The 27,482-nt window shown below is 36.0% G+C and overlaps 2 protein-coding genes across 5 annotated transcripts; both read left to right on the forward strand.

Annotated features, from left to right (window-relative positions):
- The first annotated feature begins 577 nt into the window (after window positions 1-577).
- On the forward strand, window positions 578-12,122 carry slc75a1 (solute carrier family 75 member 1). 2 transcript variants are annotated; one of them, XM_039661923.2, is made up of 13 exons: window positions 578-681; window positions 2,013-2,232; window positions 2,985-3,081; window positions 3,202-3,305; window positions 6,066-6,224; window positions 6,337-6,516; window positions 7,720-7,828; window positions 7,939-8,050; window positions 8,521-8,629; window positions 8,765-8,855; window positions 8,958-9,005; window positions 11,359-11,448; window positions 11,642-12,122. In XM_039661923.2, exons 2-13 carry the CDS (start codon window positions 2,086-2,088, stop codon window positions 11,743-11,745), a joined length of 1,350 nt encoding a protein of 449 aa, XP_039517857.2. In that variant the 5' UTR covers window positions 578-681; window positions 2,013-2,085; the 3' UTR covers window positions 11,746-12,122. The 2 variants fall into 2 exon arrangements, with proteins under 2 accessions (XP_039517857.2, XP_088986208.1); XM_089130082.1 differs by lacking the exon at window positions 8,958-9,005.
- A 220-nt stretch (window positions 12,123-12,342) lies between these two features.
- secisbp2 (SECIS binding protein 2) lies at window positions 12,343-27,222 on the forward strand. 3 transcript variants are annotated; one of them, XM_039661922.2, is made up of 17 exons: window positions 12,343-12,502; window positions 13,069-13,155; window positions 15,669-15,861; window positions 15,944-16,013; window positions 16,090-16,307; window positions 16,417-16,498; window positions 17,653-17,768; window positions 17,846-17,986; window positions 18,485-18,520; window positions 18,626-18,736; window positions 18,912-19,032; window positions 21,073-21,236; window positions 21,419-21,777; window positions 24,180-24,400; window positions 24,809-24,963; window positions 25,132-25,288; window positions 26,084-27,222. In XM_039661922.2, the coding sequence occupies exons 2-17, from the start codon at window positions 13,136-13,138 to the stop codon at window positions 26,203-26,205; spliced, it is 2,286 nt and encodes a 761-aa protein (XP_039517856.2). In that variant the 5' UTR covers window positions 12,343-12,502; window positions 13,069-13,135; the 3' UTR covers window positions 26,206-27,222. The 3 variants fall into 3 exon arrangements, with proteins under 3 accessions (XP_039517856.2, XP_088986206.1, XP_088986207.1); XM_089130080.1 differs by lacking the exon at window positions 12,343-12,502 and adding an exon at window positions 12,796-12,820; XM_089130081.1 differs by lacking the exons at window positions 12,343-12,502; window positions 15,669-15,861.
- The last annotated feature ends 260 nt before the right edge of the window (window positions 27,223-27,482 follow it).

The following is a 27,482-nucleotide window of genomic DNA, read 5'->3' on the forward strand; positions in this document are numbered from 1 at the left end:
CATAATATATTTATAAATAGTGAAAGGTTTCGAAAATAAAATGACAGTGCTTTCTCAACAAACAAACAAAATATCACTAAATGCTCATTCTCTCTATCCAGAGGCAGAAGACCCCTAATTATACTGTTTAAAATAATAAATAATGACTTGCGTCATTTTTAAATAATTTTGCTTCACTTATATTACACACTTATAATGTTTAGAATTTGTTCTAAACATTATAAACTAACTCCCTCTCGTGGTCTTTGGAAACCACTACAATGTTGAAAATTAAATTGAACAAATAAATTAAAACGTTTTTGTGGGGAATTATTAATTTATTGATTTTTTTTGTTATATTTTCATTGATAATGCATGTCTTATGATCATCAGTTCTGACAGATCAGACAGACGTGGACTGTGACTATATTATGCTTACAGTATAGCATACAATATGCCTCAACTTCCAAAGTAAAACAGTCTGCATGAATCTATAGTGTGTTGGCAAGCTCTCATTTGTAAATGTTTACACACTAGAAATCTGCTGTATTGCTCGTGCTCATCCCACTACACGTCACGGTTGTCGTAACTGGTGAAATGAGACACCGAACGCGCGCTTCCTGGTGTGTGTTCATGATGGGGGAGTGTGTGGGGAAGTAGCAGCATCTTCTAGGAACTTTGATTGCGCACTGCGAGCTCAAGGTAAGATATCTGTAGAAGTGAACTGTACCGTCTAGGTTAAACGAAGAAAATATCCGACTTTAATGTGTTACAAACTGCCAAATCTCTTATATTAGATTTGACAACTGTTTTCCCGGAGACTCTCAAGCAAGGCACACTGGAGTGAACTATGAATGGGCGGTGTTAGTTTATGACCTGTCCATGGTGAATGTTAAGAGTTTTGGAATTTGTAATAAGTTAAAAAAAAAAAAAATCAATCCTCGATTAATTAATATTAATTGAAATATTATTTAATAATTTTTGGCAACACTTTATTTACACGTACGTACTCTACATATGCATAATTACAAGCAACTAACTGCAAACCAGGACACCCCTAACCCTAAAGTAAGTACGTGCTGTCAATTAATATTAGCCAGTAGTTATCTGTGCAAATACATCAAGAACACTAAAATATTTATCAAATGCTTCCTTAGTTTCCTTATTACACGTGTTACATACCTGGTACTTACTCAAAAGTGACAGTAAATTCTGGTACTGAGTCTGACAGTAAACAAGCAACCATAAACCAAACACTAAAAGTCTAAAGTATGTGTTGTCAGTTAATATTATCCAGTTCTTATTTTTGCTATAACAACAACAAGAACACTGAAATATTTTTTGAATTGCTTTTTGGTAACACTTAATTTTTCCATGTCCTTGTTACACATGTTACATATATTAGTAGTGACAGTAATAATGCAAAATTACAACCAAACCTTAACCCGACTAAGTACTTATTTTGTGCAATTACACTGTACTAAGGTCACCAAATATAGGATATTATACATATATATAATATCCTAAAATGTAAATGGTGATGGAATGGTGATGGTATTAAACTACAATACCAAGGTATTCATATATATATATATATATATATGAAGAGTTCAGATGCAAAGCCTCTAAGTACCATTTGAAATTTTCTCCTAGAATGATCATTTTTATCAAGCTTGTATATTTAAGTTCAGTAATTTCACTTAAATGACAATTAATAGGTAATCTTTATTGCAATTTAAGTGAAATTACTGAACTTAAATATACAGGCTTGATAAAAATTATCATTCTAGGAGAAAATTTCAAATGGCACTTAGAGGCTTTTGCATCTGAACTCTTCATATATATATATATATATATATATATATATATATATATATGGTACTGACTGAATGATTTGTAAATTATATTTGCATGACTTTGATAAAAACATATGGTACCATCATGTCCAAAAATAACTTTACCATACCAGTACTCTTATTGGTACTTTATTAGGTACTTTACATACTGTTGTTCATTGTTTGTTTTTTGTTCAGTGATTCAGTTCAGTGCCCACAGGAGATGCTTTAAGATTTCTCGGCTGTAAAGAAAAACAACCGGAGTGGAGAAATGGCAGGTGACAAAACTACATCTGAGGACGTTCACTCTTCCAGGGTCATCAGGATGGTTTTCTTGGCACTGCTGCTTGACTTGCTGGGTTTCACATTAATACTTCCACTGCTCCCTTCCATCTTGGACCACTACAGTCAAACTGGGGTGAGATCATCATTTGGATATATTGTTATAAAATCTCAAAGGGTGTTTGAATGGCTTTCTATTCAAAAAGAAATGCTGCTGTAATTTGACCTAGATTAGTCATGCATGTAACTGTAGACTGCATGACAGTGCATAATGCATTCCATTCGGGACATGTTTCCCTTTCTTATAACTGAAGAAACAGAGCATTTCAAGTAGAAAAGTCAGCGATGACTTAAGTAATTGCATACTGAATGAATGAACTTTATAATATTAAATAGTTTAGTCTGTGGAAAGCCTCCAAGGTCAGAGCTGTTCTTTCTTATCAAATGACGCTGACAATGGCTTCATTCACCTTTTCATGTTGCAGGCTCTCATTGAACTATTCCAATTAATGTGTTATGCGTAAAATGTCTTACTTGGATACATTTTCCCCCACTGAAATCAGATTTTTTCTTGTCTTCTCAAAGCAAAATTACTTAAAAATGAAAAATATCTGTCAGTAGGGTGAGAATGAGTGGGGTAAAATGCACTAAATGGGGAAAAACATTTATTACCATACTGACAGTTTTTTTTCCCCGTTTTTAAGTCACTTAATTGGAAAAAAAAATGTTTAAGAAAATATAAGATATATTTAATATCTTAAGTCATTTTCCTGCTCAAGTAAATGTATCTTGATATAAGATTCAGTAATTGGCTATGTGTATAAAATGGCTTTCACATATGATTTTGTTGTAATCTCGGCATAACTTTTTTTCCTGTGTTTTCCACAGGACGGTGTTTATCAGTCATTACAGAGCGTAGTGGACTGGTTCAGAGGGGCAGTTGGAGTTCCTTTGGACACAAAATATAACAGTGTTCTTTTTGGAGGTAACTTCAATAGCCTATTCTGGCTGATATTGAGGGTTTCTTTAAATGCAGCACATTATTCGAACTGACCTTTTGAATTGAGGACATGTACATTGATTATCTTCTTCTTTGGTATCTTAGGTCTGATAGGCTCTCTCTACTCTTTACTACAATTTCTGTCATCACCCATTATTGGGGCTCTTTCAGATGATTATGGAAGAAAACCAATGCTCCTGTTGACAACTGTAAGTATAGACTGTACTGACAAATTTAGATCATATAGGGCAGCGATTCCCAAACTTTTTTGTAAGTCAAACCCCCTTGACCTAAAATATTTACCTGGAAGTAGCCCCTGAGATTTTAAGTTAATATTTCTATAAATTAAAAGCCCAACTCCCAGGTTGAATTGATACAATTAATCAAATAAATGCATTCCAATTCCCTAAAATATAGGGTATTAAGTAAGAGAGATTGAAATTCTGACATATTAAAGGGACAATTCACTTTGAAATAAATTTTTGATGTTTTAGCTTACCTCGAGGGCATCCAAGATGTAGGTGTCTTTGTTTCCACAGTATTTTCAATTTTGATATTTTTAGGTCAAACCGTTCTTGTCTGTCAGTCATATAATGCAGGTCTATGGTCACCACCTCAAAGAGGATGCACAGAGAAGTCCAAATTAAACATGATTTAATGTCTCTTAAATGTAAGTACACATTGATGGCCTAAAGGCCAATTTATACTTCTGCGTAGGGTGCGTGCAGTAGGTAAGGCGTAGCATACACACAGACGCATACCATACCGCGTACCCTTCGCCGTAGCCTGTTCGCGCACCTCCTCAAAAATGTAACTACACGTCGCGACGACGCGGACCGCAAGATCTGTGATTGGTCGGCTTGGTAGCATCGCATTTCCTCCTACGCATTTCCACACGTACCATCTCCTCCGACGTCTTCTCTCATTTCTGCCTTTTAGTTTTAGTAATTTCTCTAAAATGAACTGTTTTTCCACCTCAATAAGCTCCAACTCCAACATGATCCACTCTCTTTCAGTCGCCATTGCTTGTAGTAACCTAGCCGTGAGGAATCTAAACACAGTGGAACATTAAAACCCTCTGCCGCCAACTACCGTTTCAGAGCAGTACTGCAGAGCAACAAAGACCTGAACACAGAAGTATAAATGCCTAAGTGCGTAGTCTACGGTGTACACTACGGCTTACCCTCGCCGCAGAAGTATAAATTGGCCTTAAGACACGAAACGAGCGGGTTGTGTGTGAAAACGAACAGTATTTATATAGTTTTTTTCCTCTTGTAATCACAGTCACGTCCAAGTACTCTGTACGTCACTCATTGTTTACACAGAGGTTTCAGAAGTGTTACCCTTCACTGTGAAGATCTAAACATATTTAGATATACAGGAAATTGCAATGGAAGACGATTTCGATATATGAACAGACAACGTTGATATTTTTTTCCACAACCGCGCAAGAGATCACTTCCGGCGCTTGTGCAGACCGAAGTGCCCATGCCTTCAGATCACTTGGACGTGGCTGTGGTTACAAGAGGTAAAAAAGATATAAATACTGTTCGTTTTCTCCAGGGCCTGAAATTAACTTTTTCGACCACCGGCCACTGTGGCAGGTGGATTTAAAAATTCACCTGCCACAGAGACTTTTTACCAGCCACTTTTTTTCTTTTTCTTTTTTTGCCTCATATTTTGCCTCAGCCAAAAAATGGCTCGTAAAAAGAACAATATTGTGAAATTCCTTTAAAAAAAAAAAAACCCGGGAATTTCACAATATTGTTCTTTCACTTGTAAGAATACACATTTAAGTGCTGTCAAGTAATAATAATAATAACTCTAAGAACATACATTTAAAAAAAAAAATTTTGTTCATTGATTTTGACACTCACACAACATATATACAGGCTATACTATAGTATATACTCAACAGATAGACATAGCCTACCGCAGCTCGTAAGTAAACAAATTACACGCGGCTGTGTTGATGGCTGATTTAGTCACGTAGACAGATCCTGACAGCTTTAGTTACAGCATTCAGGAACTATGAACTCAATTAATATTGTTATTACTGGTAAAGTTACCGGGTACCGGATATTTTCTCACTGGTTCCCAACTCCCAACATGCACAGTTGCACACGCACACACATCTGTGCAACTGTCATTGTACTGTAGCCTACGTCAGCGTTACATTATCTCATCCCATCTCGCCAACAGTTTAATACTCGCACATCAAAACGTAGTCAGAAAAGGGCCTCATCTTCTTCTGATCGCATGAACGTTACGAAACAACAGTCGCTGTCATAAATCAGCCGCTCACGAACCTTGCCATTGCCACCAATTGTCCACTTTATATTAAAATGTCTTCTTTTGCTTTTCTTTTTCTCATCCTCATCGTTTTGTTGGCTGTTTGTTTCAGCTGGCCTCTTTACCTCAGTAATGTGCCGCCACATTTTAGTTAAAGTCAAACGCAATGGCGGACTTAGTTGAAATGTAAAAATCCTAATGAATCACTCAATTCTCATTGGCTACCTACCTGCCAATGTGGCAGGTAGATTGACAGTGTTACCCGCCAATAGAAAAATTCACCCGCATTTGGCAGGTGGTCGGGTGTTAATTTCAGGCCCTGGTTTTCTCACAAACCGCTCGTTTCGTGTCTTAGGCCATCAATGTGTACTTACAGTTACGAGTCATTAAATTATGTTTAATTTGGACTTCTCTGTGCATGCTCTTTGAGGTGGACTTATGGGTGGACCCCATATACCTCCATTATATGACTGACAGACACGAATGGTTTGACCTAAAAATATCAAAATTGAAAATACTGTGGAAACAAAGACACCTACATCTTGGATGCCCTTGAGGTAAGCTAAAACATATCAACAATTAATTGCAAAGTGAACTATCCCTTTAACTTTAATGTATGTCAATCACTCAATACAAGGCCTTTTGTAGATCTAAGTAACATTGTCTTTGTTTTTCAGGTAGGTCTCATGGCATCCTACATTCTGTGGGCTTTCTCTCACAGTTTTACTCTGTTTCTGCTGTCTCGAGTAGTGGGAGGCATTTGTAAAGGTAATGTCAGCCTGTGCACTGCTGTTGTGGCGGACCTGCCTTGCCCTAAAGCAAGAAACAAGGGAATGGTGAGTTACGGTCATTAACATCATTAATTGATGCTTTCAGGACAGATTTGACTTTTTTAACCTTATAACGTTTGAGTGACTTGAAGATTCATTGAGTTTGTTTTCTTCTCAGGCAATGATTGGTGTTGCTTTCTCCTTGGGGTTCACATTGGGTCCATTAATGGGAGCATACTTTGCTCTGAGACTCAAAGACGCTGAGGTGTTTTATCAAGGCCCTGCCATGCTGGCTGTCTTTTTTTCTTTAGCAGACCTTCTTTTTATTTTCTTCATGCTGCCAGAGACTTTACAAAAGGTCAGCAATGTGACAATATGCAATTAGCTATAATTTAGTGACTAAAATAATGCTTGGGGTATGTAATCTGCCATTTTAGGTACATTGTAATAATATAATGTATAATATGTAATTCTCAGTGAACTCATTATTCAAATGAGCTTTAATATGTATAGGCCTGGTTTCACAGACAGGGCTTAGATTAAGTCAGGATTGGGCCTTAGTTCAACTAGGACTTTTAAGCAGAAAGAAAAATGGCACTGACATATTTTTAAGATATGCAAGGTACTCTCAGATAAAACAGCCCAAAAAATCATTTTAGCCTGGGACTAGGTTTAAGCATTGTCTGTGAAACCAGGGGATGGTAACATTTAAATTTGTCATGAAATGGAAATTCACCCTATCTATTTTCTAAATGCATCTTATTGACCATAATGAAAACTATTCATAGTACTAATAATACTTTCTTGAAATAGTTAACCTAATTTGTTTCAATATATGAGCAAATTTATTCTAGTTTTAAATTAATTTTTCTTGGGAAGAAAGACTGTACATGTGCTTGACTTTAATTCATTAGCCACAGTGCTGTGTGACACTTCACATCTGATGTTTGACCCACTTAAAGGGATACTCCACTTTTTTTGGAAATAGGCTCATGTTACAACTCCCACCAGAGTTAAACAGTCGGGTTTCAGCATTTTTGAATCCATTCAGCCGATTTTCTGATTTTTTGAAGAATATCAGTAACCAGACAGTTTCTGGTCTCATTGACTTCCATATTATATATTTTTCCTACTATGGAAGTGAGACCAGAAACTGTCTGGTTACTGATATTCTTCTAAAAATCAGAAAATCGGCTGAATGGATTCGAAAACGGTAAAACTCAACTGTTTAACTCTGGGGGAGTGGTAAAATGAGCCTACTTCCAAAAAAAGTGGAGTATCTCTTTAAAACGCGGTAAACAGTCTAACAATTGCGATACAAACAAGTGTGTTTATTGGTACGCTTGCATTCAGATCTGCCTCCATCCAATCAACAACTGATGGATAGAACCGAATCCCAACCCTTCATTTTAATCATCACTAAGATGTGTCACATTATGGAAGAAAATATCTGGTGCTACTTCCATTACATCGCAACTTTAATCACTTTCTGAATAGACTTCAACTTAATTTTAATTGTTTATAGCATTTTCTTTAATTCTAAATGCTTTTTATGACTCAGAGGGCATCGGGATCTTCAGGTATTCAACAATCTGGAGATCTTCTTCACCCTGTTGCACTTTTCAAATTCACTGCCGTCACAAGAACAGAGAATCCACCATCTGAACAAAGTGAGCGCATAAAGTTTCACCCAACCGAGAAGTATTGAACCACCAGGTTGAATAACAAAAGATCTGTCACACTAACTTTTTTTTTTTCTGATGACTTTTCTTTACAACAGAAATGCAAAATCTCAAGGTGCTGGGATTGGTTTACTTCACATACCTATTTCTCTTCTCTGGGTTAGAATTCACCTTGAGTTTTCTGACTCATCAGCGCTTCCAGTTTACCAGGTAAGGCCTGAATCTATAGCTAACACAACTTTTCTGAATGTCACAACTTCTACAAAACGCCTATAAAAGCTGTGGTTTGTGCTGCTAACAGCATTCAAAGAGAAGTCTAACATTACAAAGCATGCCATTGTCTTCAACAGATAAACCATCCGTTGACAGTTCAGGGCTTAAACCATGAGATGTGACCCAGGAAGTTGAGAAAAACAGCCTGTGGGTTTATTTGTATGTAGTCATTAGGAACCAGGAAGTTTTGGAGAATTTATTATAAATCATAAACAACTAGAATGGGGGAAAGGAACTGAGCAAAGGTCGAAGAAAAGTGTTAGCAGCCCCTAGGATAATATACCAATGAACAGTCTGAGATATGTTTTGCTTAATCAGAACTGTGACATACATGTATGATTGAGCAGCTGAAGCCTGGGTCTTGCCTGAGGTTTTGTAAAGTCAAACACTGCCTTCTTCTGTTGTAGCATGCAGCAGGGGAAGATGTTCTTTTTCATCGGCATTACCATGGCAGTGATCCAGGGCGGATATGCCCGCAGGATCAAACCAGGTCATCAGATCCAGACTGTTCGCGTGGTAAATTCTTTCATGCATCACTGGATCACAAGTCAATTCAAATTGTCTTGCGGTTTTCTTGGAACTCTAATGATTAACTACTCAAAGCCCTGCACATTATGACTACATATTTGTTTTCATGTTTGTGTATTTCAGGCAATTATATCACTTGTACCAGCCTTCTTGCTCATTGGAATAGCATGGAATTTGACACTACTCTATTCAGGCTTATTTTTGTACTCTTTTGGTAAGCAATTGTGCATGCAAATGCATTGTTATCATTGTTATTATTATTATTTTTTTGCATTAGTATTTCAATTTGAAATAATGTATGTATTTATTCATTCAGCTGCTGCTATTGTTGTTCCATGCCTTTCAACACAAGTGTCTGAACATGGTGGGTTGCTTTGTTGTTGAGTGCCTTAAAGGGATAGTTCACTTTGAAATTAATTTTTTGATATGTTTTAGCTTACCTCAAGGGCATCTAAGATGTAGGTGTCTTTGTTTCCACAGTATTTTCAGTTTTGATATTTTTAGGTCAAACCGTTCTTGTCTATCAGTCATATAATGGCTGTATAGGGGGCCCACCCTGGGTTCACCTCAAAGAGCATGCACAGAGAAGTCCAAATTAAACATGATTTAATGACTCGTAAATGTAAGTACACATTGATGGGCTTAGACATGAAAAACTTTACACGAGTATCGTGTCTTTTTAAAAATGATCCTCTCTCTAAAAATGAGTATCGTTTTTACCTCTTGTAACCACAGCCACGTCCAAGTGATCTGAAGGCACGAGCGCTTCGGTCTGCGCAAAACGATAAAAATACTGTTCATTTTCTCACATTTACTAGTGATTAAATCATGTTTAATTTGGACTTCTCTGGGCATGCTCTTTGAGGTGGACCCCATAAACCTCCATTATATGACTGATAGGCAACAGCCTAAAAATATCAAAACTGAAAATACTGTGGAAATAAAGACAACTATATCTTGGATGCCCTTGAGGTAAGCTAAAACATATAAAAAATCAATTTCAAAGTGAACTATCCCTTTAAGATTTTATCCATTCTGTAGTTTTTTTGAGAGGTCATTACTTAAAGGGATAGTTCACCCAAAAATGTAACCACTCACCCTCATGATGTTGCAAACCTGTAAGAATTTCATTCATCTTCAGATCAGAACACAAATGAAGATCTTTTTGATGAAATCTGAGCGATTGCTGTCCTTCCATTGACAACTCCTCAACTGACTCTTCATAAAGTGTTCATAAAGAAATCGTAAACCTAATCCATATGAATTGAGTGGTTTAGTCCAAAATTTCCTGAAGAGACACTATTGCTTTATATGATGGACAGATTGAATTTAGGCTTTTGATCAGCGAACATAAACAGAATCTCAACCAAACCTGCTTGACGCACTGTAAGAGAACAAACCTCTTTGGTTCTTGCGGAAGCTCAAACGTGCTGCGTAACACAAGAATGAACCTCACTGGTTTTCACACATCAAGCGAACATGCTTGAGCTTCTGTTAACCACAACTGATGTGTGCGTTGATGAGTGTTTTTATGTGAATAAATGTCTCTTCAGAAAAGTTTGGACTGCTTAACTGCTTAATTCATATGGATGAGTTTTACAATATTTTTATGACCTTTTTTGAAGCAAAGTGTCAAAGTGTCAGTAGCATTGTTGTCAATGGAAGGACAGAAATCTCTCAGATTTCTTTAAAAATATCATCATTTATTTTCTGAAGATGAACAAAAGTCTTACGGTTTCAGAAAAAAAAAATCAGGGTGATGAATAATAGAATGAAACATTTTCGATTCAGTGATCTCTTTTCACTTTATTTATTTAAAATGTATACTCATGCAAATACCATTGGTATGCTAAACGACGCTACCATAACAGTATTACTTAAAAAGGAGAAAGATCCTGAAGAAGTAAGTAGCAGGCCAATTTCTTTTTTAACATGTGACCCAAAAAAGCTTTGTCCAACAGGCTTCGGTCTGTAATTGATAAACTTGTTCACCTCGATGAGACAGGTTTTATACCAAATAGGCACTCCTTTTCAAATCTTAGACGTCTTTTTAATATAGTTTACTCCCACAACACACATGCAGAGGACCTGGTTATAGTTTCTCTTGACGCAGAGAAAGCTTTTGACCAATTGGAGTGGTCTTATCTGTTTAAAGTTTTAAGAAAGTTAAAGTGGGGTGGGGTGAGTGGTAATGAGAACTGTTTTTTATTTATTTATTTATATATTTATTTATTTTTACTTATTTATTTGTTTTATGTTGCCTTTATGCCTTTGTTTTTTAATGAGGAATCATAAAAAGTGATGTAACAATGATTGTCAAATTGTTGGATTCCCTATTAAAAACATTTTAAACACAAACATTTTCTGTGAACTATCCCTTCAAAAGGATAGTTTGCCAAAAAATGAAAATCGGCTTGTTTTCTTCTGTGGTACAAAAAAATAAGTTTATTTTTATTTTTTTATTGTGGTGTCCAAATAGGTTTGGTTACCATTGACTTCCATTGTATCGACAAAAAACGAGACATTTCTCAAAATATCTTCTTTTATGTTCCACAGAAAAGAAAATGTCACTTAGGTTTAGAACAACATGAGGATGAGGAAACAATGAAATAATTTTTTATTTCTTGAACTGTCCCTTTAATAATGATGGTAATGATCTCTCACACTTCTAGTTTGAATGTGTGATGGTGTTAATGATGTCTGTGTTGATGTCTTAGGCTCAGCCAGTCAGAAGGGAACCGTAATGGGAATTCTTCGGAGTCTTGGAGCTTTAGCTCGAGCATTAGGCCCTATTGTGACTTCTACAGGTAAACAACAACAACAAAAAAGATGTAATGTCTTTTTTCATGATTGATTACGTGAACAACCCTAACTATAACTTAGAATTGAAATTAAATGTCCCTTTCAATTACTGTATGGAATCAGTCTGTTCCTTTGGTTTTTTTTTTTTTTTTTCAGTTCTCAGCAAATCATAACATTCTTATTATTTTTATTTTTCAGTGTACTGGTTGGCTGGAGCAGAATTATGTTTTATAGCCATTTCAGTGTTCTTTATAGTCCCTCTGATTTTACTGAACCAGCTGAAGAGACAGAAGGAGGCGTGAGATCAAGAATTTTAGGATTCACTATTGTGTCTTCAGGGGGGTCAGACCTCAGACCTCTTTTTCCTTGTTGAAAGCCTTAAAGACCACTAAAGGTTGTTCCTCTTAGTGTTTGTTTACAATACAAAGAAAGAAACATACAATACTTGTAACGATTATGAAAATGTTTACTTTTATTTTGTAAAAAAAATAACAGACTGTAAATAGTAAAAAAAAAAAAAATTCATCAATGTAACGTTTTTTTTTTTTACAACCCAACAACAAGTGCATTTATAAGCCTGACAATTTTATAAATATTTCACACACAGGTGTTTATATAACAAATGTGTATTTCTGAATGTAATACATTCATAAAACAATAAAGATGATTGTCTATTACATTATTTTAAATTGATCTTATTTTTTTATTCATTTGTATAACGTTATAGCATTGAAGTTTGTTTTAATGTTGAATGTTGAGAAAATGGTTATTGTTGGATAAAACTCGTAGAACAAAATAGTTTTTGCTACATAAAGAACGTTTTTTTTCCGTATATATTGTTAAACGGGTTATCAACTAATTTATCTGCTGAATATTACACATTGCAACCACCAAGTGTGTTGAGTAATGTATCAGACCGCCCTTCAAAATAAAAGTTCCCGCACCGCCTGAGCTTGTTGTTAACTTTGAGCTTAATCTTTAATTATTTGGCCTACCAGTTTTCCATCTGAGTTGAACGGTCTACGTCTTTTTAAAATGGAGTTGGTTAAAGGCCGGAAGGTATGAAGCTTTTAATATTTGTTGGTTTTCCATAAACGTTAGTTTATCAGAATGACTGTCTTGACATTAGCTCGCCTAAACGAGCTATCTAGAAATCCAATGCTGGTAAACCTGAAACAGAAGAGCTGTCGACAGCTAAACATGCGTCATACTGACCTTCTACATGTTAGTTGACATGTTAAGGCAGCTTTAAGTTTGAATCAAAGTTTGCATGATGTTCACTTCAGTACAGCTGACTGCTAACCGATCCAGTAACGTTACATCTCCATTACGACAACAGCCCTGCTAAAATATACCTTTACCGATGAACTGTTAAACGTCAGTTTGTAGCAGATATTAAACCGTATTTTTAACCGAATGTGCCTTTGAGTGGATTATGACATAACACTGTTTACTGGGTGGTGCAGTCTTTAACTTTGGGTTGCTGCGTCATTTGTCATTTAACGTACACATGGATTCAGCATCGTTTGTTTAAACCTAGATTTGTGCACTAACGTTACATGTTTCAGCTCGTGCGTGTTGTCTTATCATCTGTCTGTTCTTTGAACCTGTCTTTATGCTCACAGATAATGAAGGCTGGAGTTTTTGAACCTCTGAAGTTGTTTGATTCATAGCCTTCCACAGCAAAACAAAATGGAGGATCATTTAAAAAGGTAAATATAAGTGATTATATGTGGCACCTGTCTTTATTTTCCAGTCAAAACAGATGATTCATCAACATAATATAGTTTTTCCAAATAAGCACATTCAGTGCCCCCAAAAGACTGAGATACCAAAAATGTCATTGATATTTAATTGAAATGGCATTGCATAATATAAACTATCAAATAAGTGCTTTGGGGAAATACTAGCCACAATTTAACTAAATTAAAACTCGGGAATGAATTCGTACAGCATGACCCAGATTTACCTAAAACATGAGTTTGTGGCAGTCAATTCTTAATTTGTGGCCATGATGGCTTCCTGTGCCACTATGAAAGGCCTCACAGGTGTTTATCAAAGTAACAACAGGAGTGCTTTATCATTAGTCTAGCTAGCCAAACTTAGAAGATCCAAAAAGGCGTCATCATATCCATATTACAGTTTTTCTCCGTCGCTTTGGTGCATTTCTCACATCACTATTTACATTTGCACAACAGTTAGTGCAGTTCTCAAAACAATTAGTACAAACTGCAAAACTTAGTTTATAACCTGCAAAAGTGTGTCACTTGCTCAAAATGGATAACTCATTCCTCAAAAGCAAGTATTCATGTCATTGAAAGTGTCAGTGTCGTCAAGATGAAAAGTCCTAACACCAGTGTTTATGAACAAGATAGTCAAATGGCTTTGTCATGTTTTCATTATGACAGTTTACTCTGTAAGTGTTTGCCAATACAAAAAAAGTCAGATCTTGGTGACACTACCTGAAAATGCTCAAGACAGTCCTATAAACTATTTGCACAGCCATTTGAAAACTACAGTAAAGTTTCACATTACTGTATTTATGTAGTGAGGTACAGTAATTGAGTACAAGACACTGAATATGTTCACATTTTTACTGCATGGTCTTTGCAATTCTAATTTGTTCAGAGCGTTGTGCAAAAGAAAATATACACCCTTATTTACAACAAACATAAACCCCCTTTGGGTAGATCGGTGCACAACTGTAAACAATATCACAGTACATATTGGAACTGATTATACAACATACATATACTGTAAATCATTCATGCACATCCCTTCTCATCAGTGAAAGCTGAGGTTCACCTGCGAGAAATTGTTCAATTTAGGATAAAGTTTTTTTTTTAAAAGATATATAAAAAAAAAATTGGCTTGACGGATTTTGACAATTAGTTTTTAACATTTTTGTATGTGATGACTCAAGCAATGAAACGTGGACTATTAGTTTTATATGGAATGACTATTCAGCATTCACAAGTATAGTTAGTTTGGACTGATATGACATAAGCAAATGATAATGTTATAAAACAGCAGTGAGTTGTATAAAAGCAATTGATGCATGTCCAAAAGCATTTGCAATTTGTTGGAAGGAGTGAGAAACTGCCACTATGATGTGCACAAATGACTAAATGTTGTGGAGGTTGAACTAACTGTTGTGCAAATGTAAATAGTGATGTGAGAAATGCGACTGAGAAAAACTGTAATCAAGTGTTTTGTTTTATTTGATTTTTTTGTCATGTTGTTTTGTTCATCATTTAAAGCGATCTTATCTTTCCACAAGACTCGAATTAAAGTGCCTGATAAATTTTAAAACGTCTTTATGACCATTTTAGATCCTGTACTTTCAATGAATGGACAGAAACCTCTCAGGTTTCATTACAAATATCTTAAAGGGATAGTTTGCCCAGAAAGGAAAATTCTGTCATTTACTCGCTCTCATGAAATTCCGAATCCAAACCCTTAAGACTTTTGTTCATCTTTAGAACACAAATGAAGATCTTTTAAATGAAATCTGAAAGTTTTCTGTCCTTCCATTGACTTCTACGCAACTACCACTTTGACGCTTCAAAAAGTTCATAAGGAAATCTAACTAATCCATATGAATTGGATTTGATCCAAATTGTCTAAAGAGACTTGATCGCTTTATATGGTGAACAGATTGAATTTAGTCTTTTATTCACATATAAAAATTGATCAGCAAGCATAAACAGAAGCTCACTTGACTCACAAGAACAAACCTCATGAGCCTCATTGGTTTTTGCACATCAAGTGAACATGCTTGAGCTTATGTTTACCACAACTGATGTGAGTTAACGAATGTGCATGAGAATAAAAGACTAAATTCAGGCTCTTCATCATATAAAGCGATTGTGTCTCTTCAGACAAATTTGATGACTTGAAACCATTCAATTCATATGGATTAGTTTTACAACCTTATGTCCCACTTTTAACACACCCGATCAAGTGTCAAGGTGTGTGATGAGCAAGACACCTAATGTGAATGTGAGGCAAATGTAAAGCACTTTGGTGGCCATAAGGTCTATGAAAGCGCTATATAAATGCAGTCCATTTACCATTTACAATATTTCGTCTTCATTTTAAACTGTATATCATTTGATTGAATCGTCCAACTGTATTTTGGGGCCACTGCACATCACATTGCAGTGAAGAATAATAGTATGATACATATGAAAATAGAATGATTTTTTTTTTTTATTACACACAGAACTCAATCTAAAAACACCACATGCCAGTCATCACCTGAGGACTGGTTCAAGAAAAGGCAGAGATCAGTAGACAATGATTATGACGCGGCACAGAGTATGCACGGCTACAACAGCAGCTTTCACACCAACAAGAGCGCTGATTTCAAAACCCGCAGTGGTTTAAAAAAAGGCTCAAACCAACAAACTGGAAAGGTCTGATTCTAGGTCATTTGGATGATTTGCGTCTTCATACTGTTGCGCATTTAAAAGCCTAATGAAGTTTTTCATCTTTCAGATGTCAAAGGACAACAGAGCTGAGCCTTTCTCTCAGGACAAACGACTTAGCCGGAGATCAACAGACAGAGGTGCTAATTCTTTTCAAGAAGACTTTTGATGATAATTTCCTGATTGAATCGCAATAAATTTGATTCTGTTTTCCAGATTACAGAGGGACCAAACCTTCCCCAAACCCCGCTGAGAGAGCCAAAGCAGCTATTACATGTAGTAGCACATTTGAAATGAAACTTGCCGATTTCCCGGAATTGGGTGATATCACACCAAGCAACCATACAGCAGCTTCCCTGCACCAGGAACCAACAGTATGTTCTAGTGCAGTCATGCCAGCAGAGCGTCAGAGTTCACCAGCACTAATTTGTAAGGTAACTTTCATGGATGATGGTTTGAGCCAAGAACACATTGTTCTGTTAAAGCACAACCTGTTCTAACAACTTCACGGTCTCACTTAAGCTTGACAATGTTGTTTGTTAGAATGTACCGAAACGAAGAACCAAGTCTGCACAGCAAGTCCCGCCCAGTGGAAAGTGTGACATGTCAGTTGCTGTCAAAGCAGGTAAAAGATACGCAAACATGCTTCAGAAATCCAAATGGACCCTATTTATTTTCCTAAATTCACCATGAAATCAATTATACCTTTTTTCTAATAAATTATACATTATTTATCTGTGCACATCATTGTATTTTTTTTAAAGTTATGTACCCTTGTAATCTTTGGTGTCATGTGAGTGACATCACGGCAATCGCAAACCACAACAATCTTATGACCCAATCAATTCCAGATTGACAAAATGAATTCCCAACCTAATTTTTTTTCTTGTTCGAGAAGCCATTTCACCCAAACATATATGTAACATAGAGAAGAAAACACCATTGCAACTTCTGATCCATGCCAACTTTAATAATACACGTCGTCTTTTGTTTTGTTTTTTTGCACAATTCGTCAGTTCATGTTATTTCAAGGAAAATAAACAGTGAGTGTTGTAGTCGAGACCACCTCACTTGAGTCCGAGTCTAGACCGAGACCAGAGAGAGTCGAGTCCGAGTCAAGACAGAGTCCATAGAGAGTCGAGTCCGAGTCGAGTCCGAGACCAGAGACGGTCGAGTCCGAGACCAGAGACGGTCGAGTCCAAGTCGAGACCGAGACCAGTGAGGGTTGATTACCTAATTTACTTTTATTTACTTTGAGAAATCCTTTTTTTTTACTGAATTTACTTAGAGTTTAAAAAATATGATCAGTTTAGGGTAAAAAGGCCACATAGTAGGTGGTGTTAAAAGTAATTTTATTACAATTTGTCATGCGCAGTTGCGCACTAGAAAATCACCAATCACTGGGCGTGTCAATCAATTTAAAAGAAATATTTTATTAACATACATTAATAATCATGAAAAATATTTTGAATTGAACACGAGTGGACTCGGGAATAAGTCCGAGTCCTAAAAAAAAAATGTTCGAGTACGAGTCAATTCCGAGTCCAAATGCACACGAGTCCATGACAGTACCAAGACCATTAAAATATGGTCTCGAGTCCGAGACGAGTCCGAGTCTCGAGTACTACAACACTGAAAATAAATAAATTGAATATTCAGTTTCATGTCACTGGGAAATATATTTCGGAAATGGGTCTTTTTTAAATTCGACTTTTAAATTCAATATTAAAGGAATTAAATGGATCTTTTTTCTTTTTTTTTTAAATTCAATCTGGTTAGATCAGGATAGTGCAGTATCCAATTCCACTGGATCTTCTGCTCACTCCTGGGCAAACATTGCCTCTCAGCCTCCCAGAGTCATCCAAAAAATCCCCAAAGCCAACACATCTTCCCAGGTAAACTACTTCACTGTGTACCAGCATTTTGAGCATGTACAAAATAGACACAATTTGAACACATTTTCTGTGTCTAGGAGGATTTATCCACACAGCAAGTAGAGCAGAAAACAGAGAAGAAGAGGAGGAAGAAAAAGAAGAAATCCAAAACCGTGTCAGAGAACACAGAAGAGACACTAGAGGAACATCTGATACAGCAGGAGCCACCGAAGTTTGAGGTAACAACTGTTTGTCAAATCATATATTTTCAGTTGTTACTAATTGGTGAATGATGTTTAAATCAGTGTCATTATTGTTTACTCAAACTATTAAATAATTTTTAAAACTTAAAAAAAAGCTGAAATAAAATATTATTATTAAAAAAAAACTTTAAAAAGATACCTTGCCTTGGCAACGAACTGAAATTAGTTCAAGATGATGTACTAAAATTACTAAAACCAAAATGTAATTTATTAAAGGTGTAGATATATAAGAAATGAACAAAAATGCACAAACTCAAACTAAAATTAAAAATAAAAAGTTCTGTAATGGAAAATAAATAATAATAAAATAACTGGTATACTTTGGTTTTAGAAGCTTTTCTTCCCCACCGTTTTGCCCTTTGATAATATTTCTTTTTAATTGTTGAAATAAATCGCCCTTCATTTTCTTATGTTTGATTGTTAACCTACATTAGAAGAAGCATAATGGTGATTATCTAAGTGTTGTTTTTGTAGGATGAAGAGGAGTTTCCAGACCTGTCACTTGCATTTGTGAGTTTACTCTTTTGGCCTGAGCACATTGTGATGACAGCAGTTCAAATAAAATGTTTGATATGCACATGCTTTATTGTATCATCTGTAATTACATTGATTCAGGAACTCAAAGGACATTCAGAAGCACAAAAAGAGCGATTGTCTCTACATCCAGGGATAAAACACAAAGCCACTACACCCGCTTATGCCTCCGGTGACGCTAAGAAAACACAGGTTGGTGTCTGTTTCCAGTGCAATTGCAAAACAAAACACTCTGGCCATCATGTATAAGGGTGTGCAGTTAAATCTGATTGAACTTGACAATACCATGCAATGTAAAATTAATCACTAAATTATTTTTCTGAAAAATGAGACTGTCGCATATTGTAATCGATTCTTATCTCATCAGACTAGTCAGAAAAAGTCAAAGGTTCCTGTACAGCTTGACCTTGGAAACATGCTGGCATTTCTTGAGAAGAAGCAACAGTCTCAAAAATCCAAACAAGATCAGCGTCCAGTAACACTTTCAGGTAAGAAATTTAAGTGGAGACACTTTTTTTTTTTTTTTTTTGCTTTTTTTGGTTGGTGTAATGTTAAAAATGTGTTAAATTTTTTTAGAATTTTTAGAAATTTTTTAAAATTTTAATTCTGTCATCATTTGCTCATTGTTGCAAACCCAGGACACAAATCGATAAGACACAAATCAAGATATTTCTGAGCTATATTATTGAGATTTCTGTCCCTCCATTGAAAGTCTATTCACCCACTACACAGACGGTTCATAAAGAGAATGTAAAATTAATTCATATGAATAGAGTGGTTTAATCCAACTCTTCTGAAGGTGAATAGATTTAATTATAGGCTTTTATTCACATTATAAACATTGGCTGCGTTCAAAACCTCATACTCTCTTAAGTAGGTACTTATTTTGAATACGTAATTACTTCATGACTGCTAAAAATAGTATGTTCTATATAGTATTAGAGCCCGACCGATTAAGGATTTTGAAGGCCGATACCGATACAAATATTTTTGGGTTTTAAAATCCGATATTCCGATATATCGGCCGATATTTTTTTTTTTTATTAAATATTGTTGGATTTCACACACGTGTAAGAAGAAAAGCTAAGTTTCCGCAAAAGATACGTTTGATAATTTTTCTCTATGTCTAAATGTTCACTCCTCGCAAGTATAACTTACATTTTACAATGCAGGGACTGTAACTAGAGATATGCTAGTTATAAATACAGTAATATTTACTTTATTTAGGCAGAAAAAGTTCATTGTGGTTTCCAAGCTCATTAATGTTAACGTTAGCAGTCTTCCACTGATGATAGTGGCATTAGCTAGCTTTGTGGTTAGCTAGTCTATGATGAGCCATAATTTAGCAATAGATAACATCATACTGCAAATTGTAAAACATACATTTTCAATATAAAAGGCCAAAGAGAGATGATTAAAGCGTGTTTCGTCCATTTTTATTTTATTTTTTAAATATTCATTTATCGGCCATTATAACTGCCGATACCGATATTTTGGAAAATGCCTAATAATGTTGATAATGCCTCGGCCGATAATATCGGTCTGGCTCTAGTATGAATGTAATACGGACGGACTACATTCGCCATGTTCTCATTATCATTTGACTTTCCAGCGCCAGTAAAACCGCTGCACTGCCATTCACAAATCCTCTCCCGTGGCCTCATGGGATAGTAAACTGTCCATTGGATGCACACTTCAGTATCTCGCCAGAAGTAGTAGGTCATCCGGGTACCTTTTACCTAATCTTTTATGAGTTCTGTGAATTCGGACATACTTCTTTTGTCACATACTGTTTTTCGCCTACTATGTAGTAGGGAAGTATGCGATTTCAGATGAAGCCATCGATCAGCAAGCAAACAGAAGCTCAACCGCACTTGCTTTACGTGCAAGAGCAACCCTCATTGGTTCTGGCAAAAGCTCATATGTGCTGGTGTGATGCGAGAATGAACCTCATTTCTTCTCGTGCGTCAAGCGAGCACGTTTGAGCTTCCATTTTTGAGCACTCTGCTCTATGTACATTTGCTGATCATATGGAAGGAAGCGTAAATGGATGGAGAAGCGTTGGTCACTGTAAAGCTACGTCTTAGTTTGTGCTTATCTTGGCGAAAGCTGAGTACAAATCAGCATGAAGTTTTAACATCTACTCGCGTGTAATGGAAATCATGTGAAAAAAGCCTAAGTAAAATAATTTGTATATAAATTGATCATGTCTCTTCAGAAGACTCAAATTAAACCGCTCAATTCATGTGGATTACTTTTCCTTTCTTTTTATCAATGTTTTGAAACGTCAAGAGTTCTGGGTGAATAGACTTTCATTGGAGGGATAGAAATCTCTGATTTAATTAAAAAATATCTTTAATTGTGTTTTGAAGATTTACAAAAGTCAAACATGTTTGGAACAACTTGAGGGTGATTAAATGTTGGCAAAATTTTCATTCTTGAGCGAGCAAACCCTTTAAAGACTTCAAAGGACACCATGATGTTAGTCACCACGTTGAATATAACAAATACTATTGTTGATGTGTTAGTTGGAGGAGCTCTACCTGTAGTCCACAAAGAAACTTCAGTTCAAAAAAAACAATGGCAGCAAGAGAAAACACCGCACAACCCGCTGGACTCCACTTGTCCCTTAGTGAAGAAGGGAAAACAGCGAGAAGTTCCCAAGGCGAAAAAACCAACACCTCTCAAAAGAGTGAGTCGATTGTCCATTTGATGGTGCAGTGTGTCATTTCTGTGTTGTCAAACAGAGTTATCATTAAATTTGGTGCTGCTATTAGTGCAGAAATCACACACCTTAAAAATAAATAAATTCTGTTGAATCTCTCTGTATTTGATAAGCATTCTAAAAGATGTTTTGCATTTTGAACAATTGAGGTCATTCTTCGGGAGAGAGAGGAGAGAAAACAGAACCGCCTGCTGGAGGAGAGAGACCTGGCTCGAGTATCCACTGAAGCTGTTGAAAAGGAAAATAGTAATAGTGAGAATCCTTCTGAAACAAGCCTGCCTGACAATGATCAGCATCTTCTCACAAGTATGGAAGTATGTTCACAATCTGTATCAGATATAGATGAGAACCCTGGACTCGGTGGTACTGAGGAGTCAGAGTGTGACCAGCCTGGTTGGCCATCTGATCACAAGTTGGATGACAGTGTGTCAGAAAATGCAGCACTAAAATCCTGGAATCCCAATTCCAATCCTAATCTTCCCAAAATCCACAGCAGGAAGTTCAGAGAGTAAGAAAATATATGTTGTGTTTTGGTTCTAGTAGGGGTGAGCGATATAAGCAAAATCTTATAATCACAATACAAGTCTTTTTATTGCACTTTAACGATACATATCATCATGAGTCATTTTTGCTTTAAAGGGACACTATGCAGTTATTTTAGCTTAATTTAACAGCTTCAGTTATTGAAATGGTTATATGACTTCTTTCGGGTTGAATGGGGGCGTCTCTTGTTTTTGAAATCAAGTGACCAAAGTGCTCGTTGCCGCTGCGATCAGTTTCAGTGGATTCAATGTTCTATTGTGATATTCAAACGGACGCGCGCTCATTGCTCAATCCGTTGCGGGGACTGAGAGACTCATTACGGTGAAATCACAAAACCCAATGCACAAAAAACATGTCCCTGCTTGAAACACAGCCACTAATAAACAATCGGTGTTGATGAGGAAAAAAAACTATACTATTAGAACCTGTGACACACATGGCAAAAGATCTTCCTCTGCACCATTAAAGTTCATGGGGATATGTATTTAATCACGTGAAAATTCTCACCACTAACAACATATATTAGATCACATTAAACGACAAATTAAACACAATGTACTATTGTATACTATGTAACACGTCATGCCCTCCGTGAGTGGTATTTACGACAGTAACATTAAAAACAAGTACTCCACAGTTACTCTAGGGGTCGCTGTTTGACAAAAACAGCATTCTTGCCTGGTGTGGCTTTAAAGGGTTAGTTCACCCAAAAATGAAAGTTCTGTCAGCATTTACTCACCCTCATGTTGTTCCAACCCCGTAAGACCTTCATTCATCTTCGGAACACAAATTAAGATATTTTTAATGAAATCTGAGAGCTGGATCACTCCTCCATACTAGTCCATAGGCTTCTTGAGCTAGGGATTGAAACTTGCCGGCCTCGAAAAGTTATTAAAGACATCGCTAAAATAGTCCAAGTGACTTCAGTGGCTCAATCTTAAGTTTATCAAACAATGAGAACACTTTTTGTGCGCAAAAAACAACAAAAATAACGACTTTATTTCAACTATTCATTTACTTCTCTCTCTGCCTCGAGTCAGGTTACTAGTTTAACAGAGTATGATCTGTTATTGTACGTCACACACATCACACACATGACCTCGTCGCTTGATAAAGTTAAGATTGAGCCACTGTAGTCACTTGGACTATTTTAACGATGTCTTTAATAACTTTTCGTGGCCGGCAAGTTTCAATCCCTCAAGAAGCCAATGGACTAATATGCAGGAGTGATCCAGCTCTCAGATTTCATCAAAAATATATTAATTTGTGTTCCGAAGATGAACGAAGGTCTTACGGGGTTAGAACAACATGAGGGTGAGTAAATACTGACAGAATTAAAATTTTTGGGTGAACTAACCCTTTAAATGAGGTTTTTGTAATATACAAATTTAAAATATCATAGACATAATTTCAGAATTATTTTCACCAATACTAATACTAGCCTTACTAAAAAAAATAAAAACTCAAGCTAACTGAAGACATGTAAACATTAAAATAATAACAAATTAATTAATTACAAACAATAGGACTTTTTTTATATATATATGTATATATAAAAGAAAAAAGACACAACTAAAATAGCCCTACCTGAAAAAAATGCAAGTGCTAAATAAGAAATGCTACATAAATTGTATAAAGTTGTCAAATGTATAAAGAAAACACTGCGTGGTCTTCAATGTGTAAATTGTTCTTATTAAAATTACAAAAAGTGTTTTTGTCAAGAGCAGTGACTGATTTTTCTCTTTTGTTGTTTGATTAACATGAATGACAGACAGCAGGAATATTGGGCTGTCACTTTTAAGAGCTGCCCGTATCCATTATGCAGTTACACATGCGTTTCCTTTCGCAACTGTTTACGTTCGTTTAAAGCATAAATGACTGTACTAGGATACTTGTGAAGACAGGCATTTTCTGAGAGTGTTTAACCATGCAGGGCCAATAAAGCGTCAAAAATAACTCTGTTTAGTACACACAGCCGCTTCACTTGCTCTCAGTTTAAAATCACTTGTTTTTAAACCATAATGCTTAAAATCGCATTCAAACGTTAAGCTTTTGTGACACGCATGCAGTACAGAAACGTCACAAGTGTTTCAAAATCAATAGTTTCAATAGCCCTATCGGTTGACAAATTTCTATCCGTTAATCATTTCTACCTGTATGTCGCCCACCCCTACTGTAGGTTACAGTTTTGTTTCTCAAAAATGTGCAAGATATGTTCCCAAAAAGACTTGTAGATATGATGAAATGAATTCCTGGGTCCTGAAATTCACATCTTTTCAAGTGATGGAAGAAAATAAATGTATTAATAATAATAATTATTCGTATTAATTTATATTAATTTAACCAAGTTTTTCTCTATTTCTACAGCTACTGCAACCAAGTGCTTAAAAAAGATGTAGATGAATGTGTGAGCGGCTTACTGAAGGAGCTGGTGAGGTTTCAGGATCGTCTTTATCAGAAAGACCCCATGAAGGCCAGGATGAAGCGCAGGCTGGTCATGGGCCTACGAGAGGTGCTGAAACACCTCAAACTCAGGAAGGTCAAGTGCGTTATCATCTCGCCAAACTGTGAACGTATACAGTCCAAAGGTAGCGCGAACTTAGTAGGGCTGTGAAACGATTAATCGCGATTAATCGCATCCAAAATAAAAGTTTGTGTTTACATAATATATGTGTGTGTGTAGTGTGTATAATTATTTTGTATATATAAATACACACATAGGCATGTATACATTTAAGAAAAATGTGTTATTTATATTTATGTATAATATAAATTTTGCATAAATATATATAAATTATATACATGCATGTGTGTGTATTTATATATATATACAAAATAATTAAACTCACTACTACACACACATATATTATGTAAACACAAACTTTTATTTTGGATGCGATTAATCGTTGCGCAGCCCTAGAACTTAGCACAAACTCACATTTCAACATTGCTGCTTGTATGTTGTTGCTGATTGATGGCCTGTTGTTTTAATGTAGGAGGTCTAGATGAGGCTCTTCACACTATCATTGACACATGCCGGGATCAAGATGTCCCGTTTGTGTTTGCCTTGTCGAGAAAGGCGCTGGGCCGCTGTGTTAATAAAGCCGTCCCTGTCAGCTTGGTGGGGATCTTTAACTACGATGGCGCACAGGTGAGTACTAGAGGTTTCTGGTTGTAGTTGTGGTAAATATTGTTGACTATTGTTAAGAATCTTGAGTGGCATTGCTGTTCATTTAAAATAAGTCATTCGACTTAACTGATTGTTTTAATTGAGTGAACTTAGCTGATTCCCGTACATGTAATTATTTCATGGCCACAGGACCTTTATCACAAAATGATTGAGTTATCGGCCGAGGCCAGGAAAGCCTATGAGGTGATGATTGCAAATCCGGAGACAGAACCGCAGGAACAGCAGGAGGAGCTACAGGAGGTGGAGCCGTCAGGAGAACCTTCTGGAACAGAGGAGCCAGAGTACAGTACGTCCTAATTAAAACCTAAAAATAGTGTGAATTCATTGCTTTTACGTGCAATACGGTTTCATTATTCTCTTAGTTAACTACTCTGTTAAACTACTCGTAACTCTTAAATGTGTAACTTATTTGCTTTGTTTATAGGTATGCCAGCCATGAATAGCCCCCAAGAGTTTTTGTGAAACTGAATCGGTGATTGATGATATGTGTACACGTATTGTGTAAGATCTACACAAAATTGATGAAATTAGATTATTTTACACAATGTGTGCTCAAAGTTCTCAAAAATGAGAACTGAAAATGTGAATTCTCTGGAATTGACACATTTGTTAACCCAAAAGTTCTGTCAGTAATTACTCACCCTCATGTTGTTCCAACCCCAGAAGACTTTCATTCATCTTCAGAACACAAATTAAGATATTTTTGATTAAATCTGAGAGCTGTCTCACTCCTCCATAGGCTTCTATTTTACTTGAAACTTGTGGGCTTAGAAAGTAAATAAAACATTGTTAAAATAGTCCAAGTGACTACAGTGGCTCTACCTTAAGTTTAACAAGAGACGAGAATACTTTTGTGTGCAAAAACAAACAAAAAGAACAACTTTATTCAACTATTCATCTTCTATGTGAGCCTCTGACGTGAGTTCACGTAGTGTAACTACGTTGGTTCACTATTGGTCCGCTTGAGTTTTTATGGAAGGACTTTTTGAAAGCATCATTCAAGTGCTAATCATTTGATCTGAACACGTAATAATGTATTTGCTCAATGCATTTTGATGGTTTTAATCTGTTCTTTTCACAGTTAAAATCTGGAGGAAAATGCTTGAGAAAAATTACAACCACCCTTTCCTGAATTTCGAGGAGCAGTTTTCATCCGTTTCCATTGGTTCAGAGCAGCTGCTGGATGATGATGTAGGAAGTTGATGGAAGTTCATAGACGAATGAGGCAAAAAAAAAAATGTGTTTGTTTTTTTGCAGTGTCGATCATGCTTCTGTGACACGGAAACGGATCCACTACAGTGTTTCCAACCCCATGTGAGCCTCTAGCACCTTGTTGTGAGATGTGTCGGGAATAGCTTGAAATACCAAATGTGCCTGTTTAGAGGATTTTATTAAAAAAAATGTAAACATATTTTCCTGTGACCTGGAATGGTGTATTAAATCAAGAGGGAATACAGCTGATAATAGCGAACAGCCCTTGACTACATATTTTCTTATAGAAATCCTACTTAGTTTCATGTTTCCATAGTGTGAATGGTGAATATTTTTGCAAATAGCCAATATCCCTCTATTTCTAATCAAATGAGTGTAATAGTTTGATAAAATCATAGGAATGATCTAAACCACTAAACCAATTTATGTATATGTTTACATTGGTAAATCAAATGTATTTTGCTTATGTTGAATGCACAATTTTACTGATCATGATCACTGTGTTTGCAGCCCACGTATCGTCATTATTGGCAGGTTGCCGTTTAATTCTGAAGACTCATAAGCGAATGATTGTTACGACCGTGAACTGTTTGTAGGAACACCTCTCCCTTCTAGTCCTAGAACTTATTAAACATCTCTTACCTAAACCATAGCCTCCACTTAAAATTTATTAACCTTCCTCTGGCTGTTCCTCAACACTAGCTAATCCATTAATACTGAGTTCTTGAGGTGGTTCTCCTTAATGTGAGTTTAGCTCTATGTCTTTATGCTATCGGCTGCAGTTAATAGGGAATGTGTGTGTTGTGCAGTCGTGTTTATGGTATATTCATGTAGCATAGAGCTAACGATTCACAACTTCACTTAGTAGTAACACTATTTTTCACGTATTAACCTTTTGCCCTGCTTCTGTGTAGTTTTGAGAATGTTGACCTTGGGACCAAAACATTGTGATTGTGAAGGTTATAGAGTTTTCTCCAGTATTTGCAATAAATTCATTGCAATAAATGATCTTGTGTCTGAAATGCCTTGTCTTTGGAATACAAATATAAATTTCAAAGATGTCTGAAATGTATAGCCTATGTAGGGTTAATGTTAAAAAATAGAAAGAGTTTTGTCTGTCAGTTAACCTAAAACTTAAATCAGTCATTGTCTTCTGAATAGACAGTATCAGTTTTGCATAAACTGATGATTACTTCGTAAGACCTTCGTTCGTCTTCGGAACACAAATGAAGATATTTTTGATTAAATTTGAGAGCTATACCACATTG

Source organism: Pimephales promelas, chromosome 4 (assembly GCF_988280905.1).
Source record: "Pimephales promelas chromosome 4, fPimPro1.hap1.1, whole genome shotgun sequence".
In the NCBI taxonomy this organism is placed as follows: Eukaryota; Metazoa; Chordata; class Actinopteri; order Cypriniformes; family Leuciscidae; genus Pimephales; species Pimephales promelas.

Coding starts and splice junctions, on each gene's coding strand:
- slc75a1 (XM_039661923.2), top strand. CDS start 2,086: ATGGCAGGTGACAAAACTACATCTGAGGACGTTCACTCTTCCAGGGTC. Junction 2,233..2,984: donor ACCACTACAGTCAAACTGGG/GTGAGATCATCA, acceptor TGTTTTCCACAG/GACGGTGTTTATCAGTCATT. Junction 9,006..11,358: donor AACACAAGTGTCTGAACATG/GTGGGTTGCTTT, acceptor TTGATGTCTTAG/GCTCAGCCAGTCAGAAGGGA.
- secisbp2 (XM_039661922.2), top strand. CDS start 13,136: ATGGAGGATCATTTAAAAAG. Junction 17,769..17,845: donor AAGCCAACACATCTTCCCAG/GTAAACTACTTC, acceptor TTCTGTGTCTAG/GAGGATTTATCCACACAGCA. Junction 17,987..18,484: donor AGGAGCCACCGAAGTTTGAG/GTAACAACTGTT, acceptor TTGTTTTTGTAG/GATGAAGAGGAGTTTCCAGA.